Source organism: Chrysochloris asiatica, unplaced genomic scaffold (assembly GCF_000296735.1).
Source record: "Chrysochloris asiatica unplaced genomic scaffold, ChrAsi1.0 scaffold00050, whole genome shotgun sequence".
NCBI lineage: Eukaryota > Metazoa > Chordata > Mammalia > Afrosoricida > Chrysochloridae > Chrysochloris > Chrysochloris asiatica.
The window spans coordinates 14575262-14591704 of record NW_006408568.1 but is presented as its reverse complement, the minus strand read 5'-3'; the positions used below and the strand labels follow the sequence as shown (position 1 = coordinate 14591704).

Sequence of the window (16443 nt, the reverse complement as noted above, 5' to 3'; positions counted from 1 at the left end):
ATTTGAACCATTAACTTTCCACTAGTAACTGAGGACTTAACCATTTAATGCCACTCAGGGACTCCTAGAATTTCAGCTAACACTGATAGTTTTCACCTTAATCTCTTGGGAAACAAAATTATTCGTTAGTTGGCATTCATAAAATACTTTGTTTATCCTTAGATGATAAGCACTCTTTTACAGTGGTCATTGATTCAGGGTTTGTAAAGTGGTTCATGATGTTCAAAGACTTAACGCTTTTTACTATATAAATGACTGTGAAAAAAATCAGACCTTTTTGAAAATGTCTAAAGTAAATAAGGATCAGCTGCTAAATGCCTAGAGCCAGTTCCATTACACACATAAATAGACCATGCAAGAATTTTGCGGTGTCGTATTTAACTGGTGTGACTAAAATAGGCTCACTCTTCCTAAACTCATTTTCTCATTACTGTGTGTTGTTTCCTGAGCACCTACTTGAACAACAGAAGACATAAAAATATATGTTGGGGGAAATGTGCCTCCTTCTGCAACTACTCAATGTAATTCCATTAGTTTAAACATGGAATTAACTCTTAAGTTAGGTACTCACTAATGAGCTTCAATACAGACCTCCAGAAAGCCTCTTTTCTCAGCAAGAAAGTCTGTGGTTTTGGGTGAGTCCAATCATGTGCTTTGTAGAGGGGAAGTAAGAGCATTTGTTCAGATGGATAACTGAGCCATTTGAAACTCTGCCTGTTGTCGATATGGCATTGGTTACGTGGGGAGAGGACAGCAAAAATAACATATCTTATAGCCTCCAAATAGCAGTTGTTTTCTCTCTTTTTTTCAGGGAGCAGCCATGTCACCATTTCTTCGAATTGGTTTGTCCAACTTTGACTGTGGGTCCTGCCAGCCATGTCAAGGAGAGGCTGTTAACCCGTACTGTGCTGTGCTTGTTAAAGAATGTGTTGAATCAGGTAAGCTTGTGTGAGTATCTAGGTCTAGGAGGAATTCATTCCTATGATGAAGGAAACTGGGCCAGAAGTGACCTTCCAGGACCTTCCAAGTCATCTGGTTCAAGCTAATTTTCTAGTTCAGAAAACTGGTACCCCAAAAAGCCAAGTGCCTCAAGGGCACATTGGCTTAATGGTAGCCTCTGAACCGGAACCAGGCCTCCTGCCTTGTGTTTTTCCAGCCATTCTATTTCATTAAACTGTTTTCCTGTATAAATAAAGGAGAGGAGAAAGTCAAGTTAAACAAATCATATGAAAATGCAATGGGGAGAGGCAGGGAATCTACTAATGAGCTAAAGGAGAACATGGGACCTAGATTATCAAGACTGATTATTTGAAATTATGATGTCACTAAGTCTGCAGAACCTTAGGATCCACTCTAAAGATGCCTTACTGCTTCTTTGGCTAAGCTTAGATAAATGTTATAAAGAATATATAACTAGCCATTTAAAATGGAATTTCAGAACACTTAGACGTTTGCATTTACTACTGAGACCCTAAGGAGCTCTGGTACAATAATGGTTACAAGTTGGGCTGCTAAGCACAGGTTAGCAGTTCGAAACTACTAGCTGTTTCATGGAAGAAAGATGAGGCTTTCTGCTCCCATAAAGATTTACTGAACGTGACAGTGATAATTGTTGTTGTTGTTATGTACCATAGAGTCAGTTCCGACTCATAGTGACCCTGCACAGGGTTTCCTGGTGTGGCGCTGTGGGTTAATGTGACAGACTGCAAAGCCGTTTGAACTGCAAGGTCGACAGTTGAAGCTCACCAGCCAGCCGCTCCTCGGAAACCCTATACAGAGTCGCTATGGGTCGGGATCAACACTACGGCACTTAACAACAACAAAGATTTACACCCTCGGAGTCCTGGTGTGGCACTGTGGGCTAATGCGTCAGACTGCAAAGTCGTTTGAACTGCAAGGTCAGTGGTTCAAGCTCACTAGCTTCTCCTAGGAAACCCTATACAGGGTCACTATGGGTCAGAATCGACTCAAAGGCACTCAACAACAACAAACCCTTTGCAGGGTCTTTACGAGATGGACCCGACTCCACGGCACACAACCACCACTGAGACACATTTTTCCCGAATTTGATATTTAAGGCAGTATGTGTTGAAGAAAATGTGAAAATGTGACAGTCATCCAAAATTCCTTGTGTGGGCTTTAAAAATTCAGTTAAAATAATCTTATGGTGTCAGAAATTTCTCTAAGGTTATTTGGACTGACTTCCGTTATTTTTGATTCATCTCCCTGAATTTTAAGTTTCATATGAACTTTCCAAAGAAATACATTGTTGCTGTTGTTAAGTGACATCAAGCCACTTCTGACTCATAGCAGTCCTGTGTAACAGGGGTTGTTGTGTGCCATGGAGTCAGTTTGACTCATAGTGACCCTGTACAGAGTTTCTGAGGCTGTAAATCTTTACTGGAGCAGAAAGCCTCATCTTTCTCCTGCGGAACAGCTGGTAGTTTCAAACTGCTGACCTTGTGGTTTGCAGCCCGATTCGTACCCACTATGCTACCAGAGCTCCTTGTGTAGCAGTGGTAGGGAACCTTTTTTCTGCCAAGGACCATTTGGATATTTATAACATCATTCACAGGACATACAAAATTATCAACTTAAAAATTAGCCTGCTGCAATGTGATGGCTAGACCTGTGGTTACTTTGGAAGAGCTAGACCAAATGGTTTCGGCCTTAGCCTGCTATAATGTGATGAGTAGACCGGTGGTTGCCTTGGCAAGGCTAGACCAAATGGTTTTGACCTTAGCCTGCTATAATGTGATGACTAGACCGGCGGTTGCCTTGGCAGGGCTAGACCAGATGGTTTCGGTCCACAGGTGGGACATTTCCCACCTCTGCTGTATAGGGTTTCTAAGGAGTAACTCGTGAGTTTGAACTGCTGATTTAAAGAAATACAGAAGAATGTTTATATCTCAAGATTGTCCCAACTTTATTGCCTTTCCTCATTTCACTATATACATTTGTTGTTTTAACAGGTATAAATAATATTTTGGTAAGTAAACAAGGGAGCTTCATGGAAAAATTCCATTATCTTTTAATTCCATTTTTCCAAAAACTTTTTGATGTCCTCTCAAATATGAAACAAAATACTTGATATTTCAACAATCTCCATGAATATAGCTCAGTGGTGTTAATCCATTCTATTTTTCCACTATCACCTTTATCCTTTTCCACATTCTTTTCCCACCCACCACTGACAACTATTGATAAACATTGGTCTCTATGCATATTAAAGATATTTCATATAAGTGAGATCATACAGTAGGTGTCCTCTTTCTTTTGAAGCTTTTTCTTGTGAATTGAGTGAAGGTTTATCTAGCAGATCGTCTGTTTTAACATCCAACAAATCGTGCACTTTGTTTCATCTCAATGGTTACAATTCTCCATGGAACAACAGTTATCTCACTTCCTCCCTGTGGTTCTGCTTCCTTTCCACCCTTCTTCCCAACCCCTCTGAACCCTGTCCCCAGGTAAATGTTGCCCTTAGGATCTTGACTGGTTGACCATTCTATGCCGATCTTACTTCACTAGTGTTGCTGTCCCCATTATAAATCTACTGTTGTTAAGGGCCACCGAGTCAATTCACACTGATCCTGTATTGGGTTTCTGAGGAGCAGCTGGTGAGTTTCAACTGATGAACTTGAGGTTCAAACCGATCTTTTAATCCAGTGCTTATTCATTCCAGACCTGAAGGTTGGTAGAGGACCATAGTCTCAGGCTTCTCCGTTCTATTTCTGACCAATAAACTCTGCCTTTTTATATATATATAATTTTGAGCTCTGTTCCACATTGTTTCCCACTCTGTCTGGGACCTTCTAATGTGATCCCTTTCAGAGCCATGGGTAATGGTAACTAGGTACCATCTAGTTCTTCCGACCTCAGAGTTGTGGAGACTGATGTTGACATGTTCCATTGGACCATCGGGCTAATTGACTCCAAGCATCTTCAATTCGCATTACTCTTCTTTCTTCCACACATGGAGAGCCCAATAGTTGCACCTTAGATGGCGACTCGTGAGCTTTTAAGATCCCAGTCATCACTCACCAAAGTAGGATGTAGAACATTGTCTTTATGGACTATGTTATGCCAGTTGACCATGGTGTGTCCCCCGAGACCACAGTCCTAAGACTTCAAGCCCAGGAACTCATTGCCTTAAGGTGTTTGGTAATGTCCAAGAAGTTTTCATCATTTTGTCCCCTCTGTGGTCTACTACATCCATAGGCATGTTGGCAGCAAAGGTAAATACCCATGTACAAAGACCCTCTTTAAAAAACTTTATGTATTTGTAGGTATGCACCCACTCTCTCTCCCATACCCATTCATTCTTTGTATCTGTCCATGTGCCTATTTGTAGAACACTGTTGCTACAGGGTTGTCCTATAACAGTATTTGCCTATATCCCCTTTAACCTTGCATTCCTCCCTGTGTCTTCATTATTCTTCTGCCAATCTCCTTCTTGTTGTATATTATCTTCCTCACCACCCAAGTTAACTAAATGTGTCTACCCTCTAGCCAGTGAATTACTCTCCCTGTCCTCCCACCCCTGGTAACTATCAAAGAATGTTTCTTTCAGCATAAAAAGCTTTTTTTAAAAAAAGTTTTTACAGTAGTGGTCTCTTATAATATTTTTCATTTTGTGATTCATGAATTTCACTCAGCATAATGTTCTTCAGGTTCATCCATGTTATGAGGTGTCTCACAGATTCATTATTATTCTTCATCATTACATAATATTCCATTGTGTGAATGTACCAAAGTTTGTTTATTCATTTTTCCATTGGTGGGTATTTAGGCGTCTCCAGCTTCTGCTATTGTAAATAGTGCTGCTATGAACATTGGTGTGCATATATCTTCTTGCGTCCTGGCTTGTATTTCTTGGGGATATATACCAAGTAGAGAGACTGCTGGATCATACAGTATTGCTCTTTCCAACTTTTTGAGGACAGGCCATACCGTTTTCCAAAATTGTCACAATGTAGGAGGTCCCTAGCTCTCTATACCCTTGCCTGCTTTTGTGGTTTTCTGTTTCTTTAAACTATTTTTGTGACTGACATTCCACTCACCATGTTTTAAAGTTTCATGCAGAGCTGTAGCATGTATCAGGACTTCATTTTCCTTTATGACTCAGTTATTTTAGCACACACTTTGTAGAGATTATGAATAGCACTGATTCGGGTTTGAAGTAAGTAGAGGAGCTATCATAGTTCCTACAAAAATGGCATGGAGTCAGTGTCTGGGGAAAGGAAAATCAAACTTCACATGAGTCCATGGCCCATTCCTATGAGGCAGAAGTCAGACATACCTTCACAACTTCAGCCTTCTTTATTCTATTCTGATACCAGCCATTCCCCCCATGACACTCGATTTCTCTGCTAGGTTCGGTAACCCATTGCAATGGTCACACAGAACTTACAAACAATTAATTCTCACAATGATGAGATTTCTTAAAGAAATAAACAGGGTACATTTCAGGGTCAAAACCCACCCAGGATCTAGTAGTCTCCAGTCAGGAGCACCTTTTCTCATCTGTACCACATCTCTCTCTCCTCCTCGAACTGTCAGCCATGGGGCCCCTTGACCACTGCCCTACTTGAGCAGGTGTTACAGAACTCCTTTTAGTGCTGGTGATAAAGACCCCAGCAGAACTCTCAGCTTTACTGCACCACCGGCTGGGGAACCCATCCTTCTGCCTCATGCTCTGGTTTTACTGCCTCTGCTTCTTCACAGAGAAATCTCAGGGTCCAAATGTTGTGCTTCTTTCTGTCTTGGTGGTCGTGAGAATCTTTGTTTCTGCTTCTGAGATGGCTTATTAAAACCCAAGTCCTGTAAATTTACTTTACATGGTCCCACAGCAGATGTGATATATATATATATATTATATATATTGTTGTTAAGTACTGTCAAGTTGGTTCTTGTATAGGGTTTCTGAGGATTGGCTGGTGAGCTTGAACTGCCAACCTTGTAGTTCAAACTGACTTTGCAGTCCAGCGCGTTAACCTGCAGCACCACACCATGACTCCAATATGTATGTATATATATATATTGTTATTGAGGAGCTCTGGTTGTGTAGTGGTTACAAATCGGGCTGCTAACCTCAAGGTCAGCACTTGAAACTACTAGTCATTCCATGGGAGAAAGATGTGGTTTTCTGCTCCCATAAAGATTTACAGCCTTGGAAACCCTATGCATAAGTCACTAAGCATCGGAGCCAACTCCATGGCACTACCACTACCACCATATTTATTGTTGTTAAGTGCCATTGAGTCAGTTCCAACTCATAATGACCCTGTCTAGGGTTTCCATAGAGCAGCTGGTGGGTATGAACCCTTGATCTCATGGTTCAAGCTGACCTTGTGGTTCCATGTATTATCCTGCAGTGCCACACCAGTACTCTCTCTATATATTAAAGCCTTCAAACAGCTACTATGAAGTTGATTCCAACTCATATTAAGCCCACATAGGGTTTTCATGACTGTGACCTTTTGGAAGCAGATTCCTAGGACTCCCTTCCAAGGTATATCTGGGTGGGTACTTGAGCTTCCAACCTTTTGGTTAGCAGCTGAGTGCTTAACTATTTGTGCCACTCAGGGGCTACTGTTATTTTTTGTGTTGTTGTTGTTGTTAAGTGCCATGGATTTGGTTCTGACTCATAGCGACTATATAGGATTTCCTAAGAGCAGCTGGTGGATTTGAACTGCCAACTTTATGGTTAGCAATCCGTGCTTATCCTACAGTACCACACCTAAAAAGAACTATAAGGAGGGAACATTTGCAGTCCCATGAGAACTTGACTTCGATTTTTTGAGTACCTCCAGCTAGATCTACAGGTCAGGATTTCTGGGGTTCAGAATTCTAGTATGTTTACTTTTTTTTAAAAGACTTTTTTGTTCCTTGGGTAACTTCACCTTTCTAGACCCTCTGAATGAGTGCATCAAAGCTGAGGAGACTGTCTGAATCATCTTGATGTCCTTTCTGCCCAGCTTGGTCTCCTGTTTAGTTAGATGTGAGAATGCCACTTGTTCCCAGTTTAAAACCTTTCAAATGTCACAGAAATGTTTGAAGTGTAAAATGCCTGAGTTTTTCAAAGCTGCTTTGACTTAATGGGCTTCCCGGATCCAGTTCTCTTTACAACCACAAGTCTCACTGACATTTGCCTCCTGGGAGCCTTTTTTATATTCATTTATTTATTTTTCTTTCTGTCCTTTTTTTTTTTCTAGCCTTATGTTTGAACTTGTTCTAATCAGTCTTGAGGATCAGGAGACCTTGTCAGAAAAGAAGAAAACTGTTTTTTTCCAAAAGGTTAACCTGTGGTGTTTTGAGAAGTTTCAAGATTTTTGTTTCGGGTTTTGTTCTAAAAAGAAATCGCTCTGAACATTAGAATTCAAGTATCACTTTCTTAGAATTTAAACACATTTCAATCTTTGGAGTGTGAGGCTCTGTTTTTCATGGTGAGTCTACAAACAAAATTAACAGAGTGCCGGACCATCCATCTGTAAGCCTTTGAAAATGGCCAAACTCACTAGGGAGACAGGATCCTGAGCTCTGGTCTTCTTTTTAGGTGGTTACAAACCTAATGAGTGAAAAGGTTAAAAAACAAAACAAAACAAAAAACGTGGAGGTAGGGATTTTTGTCCTTTGACTGGGGCATGAGTTATGTGGTAAAAGGAATTATGAGGGGCTTCTAGTCTGAGGAAGTAAAATGTTATAGTCATTAATTTAAGTTATTTCTTTCTTAAGTTATGGAAAACTATTATTGATTTATAATCATTATTGAATGATAAGTAATGTTGCTATCAGTTTTATTAATAAGCCCAGCTCCAATTTAAAAACAAAACAAAACAAAAAAACCATGAAAACGTTTCTTTTCCTTTTGCACCACTAACAATGTAATTTACACCTCTAATATTCAAGTTCTCATGTGGCACTGGACACACTGTCTCATCTGTGTCAAGAAATTTGGAAGACAACTACCTGGCCACCTGACTGCAAGAGTTCCATATTTGTGCCCATTCCAAAAAGAGGTAACCCAATGGAATGTGGAAATCATCCAACAATATCATTAATATTGCATTCAAGTAAAATTTTGCTAAAGGTAGTTCAAAAAGGACTGCAACCATACACTGACAGAAAACTTCTAGAGGTTAAGACTGGATTCAGAAGAGGATGTGGAACCAGGGGTATCATTTCTGACATCAGATGGATCTTAGCTAAAAGCAGAGAATACCAGAAAGATGTTTGCCTGTGCTTTATTAACTAAGAAACAGCTTTCGATTGTGTGGGTCATGACAAGCTATGGACAACATTGTGGAGACTGAGTATTCCAGAACACTTAATTATGCTCATGAATAACCTGTACACAGAGCAAGAGGCTGTTGTTCAAACAGAATAAAAGAACTCTGAATAGTTTAAAATTAGGAAAGATGTGTGCCAGGATTGTATTCTTTCACCATACTTCTCCAATCTGTATGCTGAGCAAATAATCTAAGAAACTGGATTATATGAAGAAAAAATATGGCACCAGGATAAGAGGAATATTCACTAAAAACCCGTGATATGCAGATGATACAACTTGCTTACTGAAAGCAAAGGAGACTTAAAATACTTACTGGTGAAGATCAAGGACCACTGAGTTTGCTATGGGTTGCACCTCAACATAAAAAAACAAAACAAAAATCTTCACCACTTGACCAATAAATAACATTAAGATAAATGGAGAGAAGATAGAAGTTGTCAAAGACTTCCTTTTGCTTGGATCAACCATCAAAACTCCTAAAAGAAGCAATCAAGAAATCAAATAACGTGTATAGCATTAGGCAAATCTATAGAGCAAGACCTCTTTAAAGTTTTGAAGAGCAAAGATGTCAGCTTAAGGACTTAGTGCGCCTGACCCAAGCCATGGTATTTTCAACATGCATGTGAAAGGTATACAGTGAATAAGGAAGACCATAGACGAATTGATGCATTTTAGTTATAATGTTAGAGAAGAATATTAAAACTACCTTGGACTGCCAGAAGAGCAAACAATCTGTGTTGGAAGTACAGCCAGAATATTCCTTAGAAGCCAAGATGGCCAGACATCATCTCTCATACTTCAAACATAATTTCAGAAGGGACCAGTCCCTGGAGAAGGATATTGTGTTTGGTAAAATGGAAGGTCAGATAAAAAGAGGAAGACCCCCAATGATGTGAATTGGCACAGTGGCAGGAAATGATGGACTCAAATGTAGCAATGATTGTGAGGTTGGCACAGGATGGGGCAGTGTTTAGTTCTGTTGTGCATAGGGTCGTTATGAGTTGGTACTGACTCAATGACACCTAACATCAACAAATATTCATGTTTACCTAAAATTTATAAGTTAAATATGTTTCAACTTATTTAACTCCTTCTGTACCTGTAAAATATAAATCCAGAAACTGTTAACTGTCTCTTCTGCTTTAGCTTTCTGTAAGGCAAGGGGCAAGAGGAGTGGTAGGGAAAAGGCAAGTGTCTTCCAGTCAAACCACCAGTTACGTTGAGATCGCTCCTATTCATTGTGACCCCTTGTATGTCAGGGTAGAACATACTTCATAGGGTTTCCAGTGATCAGTTTTTCAGATGTGGCTCACCAGACCTTTCTTCTGAGGAGCTTCTGGTTGGATCTAACTGCTCACCTTATGGTTAATAGCAGTCCATTCTGCTCTATTTCTATATCTTAAGTGGATTTCTCCCTTTTGCTTTATTAATATCTCTGAATTTCTAAATCTGCCTCTGCTACTAACTGGGGTTATTATCACAAGAAACAAATACAGCTACAGTTTTCTGCATTGAATGGATTAAAGAACAAATACCCAGAGAAAATCCAATGTGGATGGAAGATATGACAAACTACATATTCTCAGTACTAAAGTCTTTCTTAGTCACTGGTGGCCTCCGGGAAGGTTTATATTTAGGATGACAAACCTTCTTGGTTCTTGTTACTACCCATTTCTAAGGACTCCTGCCTGCCTGCCCTCTGCTTACTGACTGCATCAATGAATACCATCAGCACTCAATTGCTTGTCAGTATTGTTAAGCTATGTACATGTACTATCTAAAATGTACCATGCACATTATTGCAGACATAAAAAGAAGTAATTGCTCATCAGGAGTCCTGGTATGGTGCTATGGGTTAATGTGCTGGGCTATAAAGTCGGTTTGAACTGCAAGGTCAGTGGGTCAAGCTCACCAGCCACTCCTGGGAAACCCTATAATAGTCGCTATTAGTCAGAACCAACTGGACAGTACTTAACAACAACAATTGCTCATTATTATTTTTTTTTAACTTTTTATTGTGAATTGATTGAAGGTTTATAGAGATCATCAGTTTTACATTCAACAAATCGTACACTTTATTTCATCACAGTGACAACAATCCCCTCCACGTAACATCACTTGTCCTACTTTCTCCCTGTTATCCTTTTATTATTATTATTGTAAATTATGTGATAGTTTACATGGGAGAACATTAGCTTTACATTCATCCTATCTTACTTCGTTTCATTGCAATGATTACAATTCCCTCCATGCATCATCAAACAACCAAAGGTTATACCCCCACAAGCCTGCCCCCTGGCTGTCAACACACAGACCCTCTCCCTCCCGGAGTCCAGAGTCCCCAGCTGCTCCATCTCTCCTTGTCATCGTCTCTGCCTCCATCTCTGTCATTGCTGCTTCTCTGGATAGTGTCCCGCACTCTGCTTTTCTCCCTTGATGGTCCCAGGGACCTCCACTCCTAGACTGCAAAGTCAATCATTCCCCTCCTTCTTTTACAAAACATCTACGTTTATTTTCCAACACCCACAGTCAGACCTGATAGTAACCATTCATTCACTATTGAATCATAAGAGTCTTGTCCCCATCTCCTTGCTCATTATATTTTAAAGGTTAATTCTTCTTTGTGTATTTATGTCAAATGGAAAATTTGATGGTATCTTTTTTTAAAGAGCATTTATGATAAGCCTCAGATTATGCCAAACTATCTTTCAAATGAACTCACAGTAATTTTATATTAACCATTCCTTACCAAATGCCAGTGAAACGAACCAGTCATACAATCAGTTCTTCATAGGTTAACAAAGGACAACATTAAAGGCATGAAAGTTTCAGGCACATGAAGAATGAGATCCATGTTACCAACTCCACTAAATACTTTACACTTAATCCCCTGAATTCTATTTACTTACACAGTTGTACACACCCAAAGTGAAACAATTAGCCATCAAATAGGAAAATAATTTTGACAGTTTAAATAGGGTTTCACAATTGTTACTGCCTAGGTTATCCAGATAGACTGTTAAAATTCACTCAGTTATCTTGCATGTAGCCCTTGAAACTTTCCCATTCTGTCCAATCAATTGTCTATTGATTGTTTTATGTGTTTTTCTGGTCTTCCCAACAGAATTATCTGTCCTAAAGAACAGAAAGAATAAGTACTTCTATTGAGTTTAACTGGATTATTTTTCAAAGCTGGCTAAAGAAGTAATGAGAACATGTCTTTGTGTTTGTAGAGAATGGGCAGATGTATGTTCAGAAAAAGCCTACCATGTACCCACCCTGGGACAGCACTTTCGATGCCCATATCAACAAGGGAAGAGTAATGCAAATCATTGTGAAGGGGAAAAATGTGGACCTAATATCTGAAACGACCATAGAACTCTACTCCCTGGCCGAGAGATGCCGGAAGAACAATGGGAAGACAGAACTATGGGTAAATATCTGAGCTTTATTTAAAGTGTATGTAGCGTTCAATGATAAACACTGTGTTTGTTGAAGACTTTCTCAGAATCTAAGGAACACCCTGAAGGTAAGATCACACTGGTCTTGAGTCAATATTCCCTACCACTTACACACTGCTGATTTGCTAATGACCACCATACTCATTGTGTTCCATAGACTGTATCAGCATATATAAGGTGAAGAATGACTCATAAGCTATATAAAATTCTTATTGATCTTTAACTATGAAAATAAGCTTGGGAAAAGATCAGATATTTCTCCTAACCCGGGAACCTAACTATTATCAAAGACATCAGAATGTGAGAAAGAGCAAAGTCCTATTTAATATTTGGTTTTCTCATTCCATACTTTGTCAGTCCCAGTAAATAAGTTTTCAGTCATAATGTGTTTACTCAGCTTACTTTGTACCAGAAGTTCTATATACAAAATATCAGCACACCATGTTTTTTAAAACTTGGGTTAAAACTGTTTGATAGCAAATGTATAGAAATGTTAAAGGGAAGACCAAACAATGAAATTATCAACATTTCTAATGAAAATTCTAGGGACACAAAATGAAAGAAAATATAACGGTAGGAAAAACAACAACAAAAATTGACCAACTTGTTTTATATGATCTGAGATCTAGAAAATATTTTCAAAAGTTTCATGTCACTTCTGGAAAAGCAGTGTCTTTAGTCTGTTTATCCTTTTGCTGTTCCCCAACTTTAGAGGTTCACCTTTCAGATCTTTTTAAAGTAGTTTTTAAAGCAATCTACCTAAAGATGTTCAAGTCACAGGTTTCACAATGGGAATGATGTAAGCCAAAAAATTAGGTTTTTGTGTCAGTTTGGTATTTTGAACACACACACACACAATAAGCAGTACTTTTAGATAAGTGTATTATTCTTCATATGTTTTACCAAAATAATCCTTTAAGATACCAAGATGGCAAAGGAACCCAGGCTTAGGTGGTGGTGGTTATGTGCCATGGAGTTGGTTCTGACTCATAGGGTTTCTGAGGCTATAAATATTTATAGGAGCAGAAGACCTAATCTTTCTCCCATGGAGAAGCTGGTGGATTGGAACTGCTGACCTTGTGGTTAGTAGCTCAGCTCATAATCCACTATACTACCAAAATTCCTTCTGGGCTTAGGTATGTGTAGATAACTTAGCTCAGCAGTACATTAGCACCACCGCTGTGTGCAGTTTGAGGAAGGGATCTTGGAAACAAAACTCTTCTTGGATACCTGCTTAGATAAATGTTGTTGTTGTTGTTAAGTGCTGTCAAGACTGTTTCATAGTGACCCTTTATAGGGTTTCCGAGAAACAGCTACTGAGTTTGAATTGCCAACCTCGCAGGTCAAACTGACCTTGTAGAGTTTACCCTACAGTGGCATAAGAAGGGAAGATTAAACAACCTGATAATGTCCCATGCCAGTGAGTGAATTCTGACTCATAGTGACCCCATATGACAGAGTAGAACTGCCCTATAGGATTTCCAAGGTTATAATCTTTAAGGAGCTCTGGTAGCGTAGTGGTTACGAATCGGGCTGCGAACCGCAAGGTCAGCAGTTCGAAACTACCAGCTGCTCCGAGGGAGAAAGATGAGGCTTTCTGCTCCCGTAAAGATTTATAGCCTCGGAAACCCTGTTCAGGGTCGCTATGGGTCAGAACTGACTCGATGGCACTTAATAACAACAACAATCTTTAGGGGAGTGGATTGCCACACCCTTCTCCCATGAAATGGCTAATGGGTTCAAACTGCTGACATTACAGTTAGCAGTCAAGTGCTTAACATAAAGCTAGAGAATTTACATGAGCCCTGCAATTATGAGGGACAAGGATTTAGTTGGGCCTGGGACAGGGGAGATTTTGGCTTGACTAAGAAGAAGGAGCTCTGGTAGCGTAGTGGTTATGAATCAGGCTGCTAACCTCAGGGTCAGCAGTTTGAAACTACCAACTGTTCCGTGGAAGAAAGATTAGGCTTTCTGCTCCCGTAAAGATTTGCAGCTTCTGAAACCATGTGCAGGGTCGCTATGAGTCGGAACCGACTCCACGGTACTTAACAACAACAAGATGAAAGAAGAGATGAATTAGAAAGAATTTTCCCTGATTCCATTCTCATTTATTTTCTTCTTTCTGCCCAATTTTTTAAAGAGTTACCTATTCCCTAATTTTTAAAAAGCATGTTACCTGTGTTTTCTTCTTGGTTAATGAAAGAATAGCTATTTCTTACCCTTTTTAAGACTTCATTGATATGCAGATTGCTTTTCTGCTTATATCTCTTATTGGATTTCTTGACAAGACTTTATTTAATTTCTTGTCAAGACTCTCTGATTTTATTCTTATCAGGCTTTCACTTTCTTTGCATTCTAGGATTCTTTAGGAAAAAGATTTTGGTCGTGTTAAGATCTTCATTTAACCAACCAGTATTTTTTTGATATTTTTCAGATATGTTTTCAGTTAGTTATTTCGTAGTTGGATTTTATTTTATAGTGTCTAAGTGTTAACAGATTGTCTTGGATGTATACAAGGGTAAGCCAAAAAGTATTGCTACCAGAGTTCTAGTTCATACAGGCACAAGTTTATTCCAAACAGAACGTGTTTAGACATGTCTCTGTGATCCGTGATGGCTGCAGACAAGTTGTCTCAGTATTACACCTGTTTTAGTCTCGTTAGGGTGCCTTCAAAGAAAAAGGTCCAATGAAAACAGTGACTTTCAAAGGGATCTACTGGACTAGTTGAAACTAGCAATATCAACTAAAAAGGGTATGCCAGCTGTTTTCTGAAATTCCAAAGTGGTTAATCTTGAGAGGTTTTCTTGAATAACACAAGGCAATCACAGAATCTTGGTATAAAGAAGTTTTAAGAAAATGAGAAACTCCATTGCTGAGAAAAAGGCCAGGAAAGTTGTACCGAGGAATTTTTTTTCTCTATTAAAGGAATGTACCTGTTCTTTTTTCAAGGGTAGCAAAGTCCATCCTATAAGAATTTCACTGGGAAAACTTACCCCATTCACCCTACAGCCCTGATCTTCTCCTTTCAGACTTCTTTTTGCCCCCAAACTCAAACAACATTGAAAAGGATCATTATTTGAGTCCCTCAAGGAAGCCAAAACTGACCTTTTGATGTACATTTGGTGTACATTGAAGAGTGCAGAATTTTGTGGGAAAGGGTTGTTGTTGTTGTTCTTGTTAGGTGCCACTGAGTTGGTTCTAACTCATAGTGACCCTGTATAGGGTTTCTGAGGAGTGGCTGATAGGCTTGACCCCAGTACATTAACTCACCAGTACAACATTGAGGGAAGGGTTAGAGAGATGGAATTCTGCCTTCAGAAATGTATAGACCTAGAGGGAGGATATGTCGAGAAACAATCGTTTCAACCTTTTGATAAAAGATTCTATGGTTTCGTAGCAATACTTTTTGACTTACCCTCTTAATTTAACCTTGCATTTATTGAAATCTGCTTTCTTAAAATTAATGTCTCTATTTTTTAAAATGCTGATCTCCAATATGCATTTCACCTCCATAGATACCATCTTGTTGCTAAATACTGTATCAACACTTCTTGCCTCTTATTTTGCTAATGTTTTAACCGTTTGTATGGTTACATCCTACTGACTTTTCTAATTGATGTTTCAGTAGTTAAACCATAGGAGCCCTGATAGTATAGTGGATAATGCATTGGGCTGCTAACTGCAAGGTCAGCAGTTCGAATCCACCAACTGCTCTATGGGAGAATTCTGAAGCTTTCTACTCCTATAAAGATTTATAGCCTCAAAAACTCTATACTAGGTCACTGTGAGTGGGACCCAACTCGGCATACAGCAATAATTAATCCATAGGCATAATTAACAACAATGGCCTTCAATCCTTTTCTTCTCTATTCTCTTTAGTATATGAATGAGGTTATTATGGCTTAGTAGTAAGTTAGTGATTATGTTCAGGCTGTCTTAGATTTTCTTTTTTTTCTCCTTATTTTACATATCCTGATATCCTGCATGTCCCTTCAAAGATCACTTTATTTATTTGTTCTGGTTCCCTCTAAATAATTATATTGAATTTTCTTTTTGAACCCTCCCCAGACCATTCTAATTAAAATGTAGCTCAGTAAATTATCTAGCCCTTTCCCAAGTAAGCAATTTTTCCCTGTGAAAGAAAAAGGTTACTTTTATTTAACCCCTGATTAACCTGAATAAGTATCTGGAGGAAGGGAAGAGACTTCTGTGTCCACACTCTCAGTACAGGATTTATCTTTCCTTCCATGAGCTCATCTCCCCAAGTGAGCTAACACTAGTGATTGTTGCCTAGGACTGCCCGATTCTGGTTCTTCCGACCATAGCAGAACAGGGCAAGAGAGAAACCCCAATAGAATCTGTTTTAGAATGCCTTTCCCTCTGTACACAAGTTTTAATCTTCAAGTAAAATTGGTGAATGGACGGGGTGGTTCAAGTCAAAGAAAGTACTGTGTTCAAGGTTACTGCTCTATTACTGATGATAAAGAATATGGGTAAATAGGAAGGGAGCAACGATTGCATTCTGTATTAGAAATCTCCTACCATCACCAAACACACCCATTACTATGTAATTAAACTCAGCACTCCTTTCACGTCCTGACTAATATTTCTTTCCTTCTCTCAACCAGTTAGAACTGAAACCTCAAGGCCGAATGCTAATGAACGCAAGATACTTTCTGGAAATGAGTGGCA

At 39.2% G+C, this 16443-nt stretch overlaps 1 protein-coding gene across 3 annotated transcripts in view; it reads left to right on the top strand.

Moving 5' to 3' along the window:
• The first annotated feature begins 806 nt into the window (after positions 1-806).
• Positions 807-16443, top strand: part of PRKCQ (protein kinase C, theta) — a 115194-nt gene continuing 99557 nt past the window's right edge. For 2 of the 3 annotated variants that reach the window (XM_006862742.1, XM_006862741.1), the window contains exons 1-3: positions 813-938; positions 11524-11723; positions 16380-16440. In XM_006862742.1, coding sequence (XP_006862804.1) covers positions 821-938; positions 11524-11723; positions 16380-16440 — 379 coding nt within the window. In that variant the 5' untranslated portion in view covers positions 813-820. Of the gene's footprint in view, positions 939-11523; positions 11724-16379; positions 16441-16443 lie in introns of all 3 variants that reach the window. The other variant, XM_006862743.1, reaches the window with a different exon arrangement.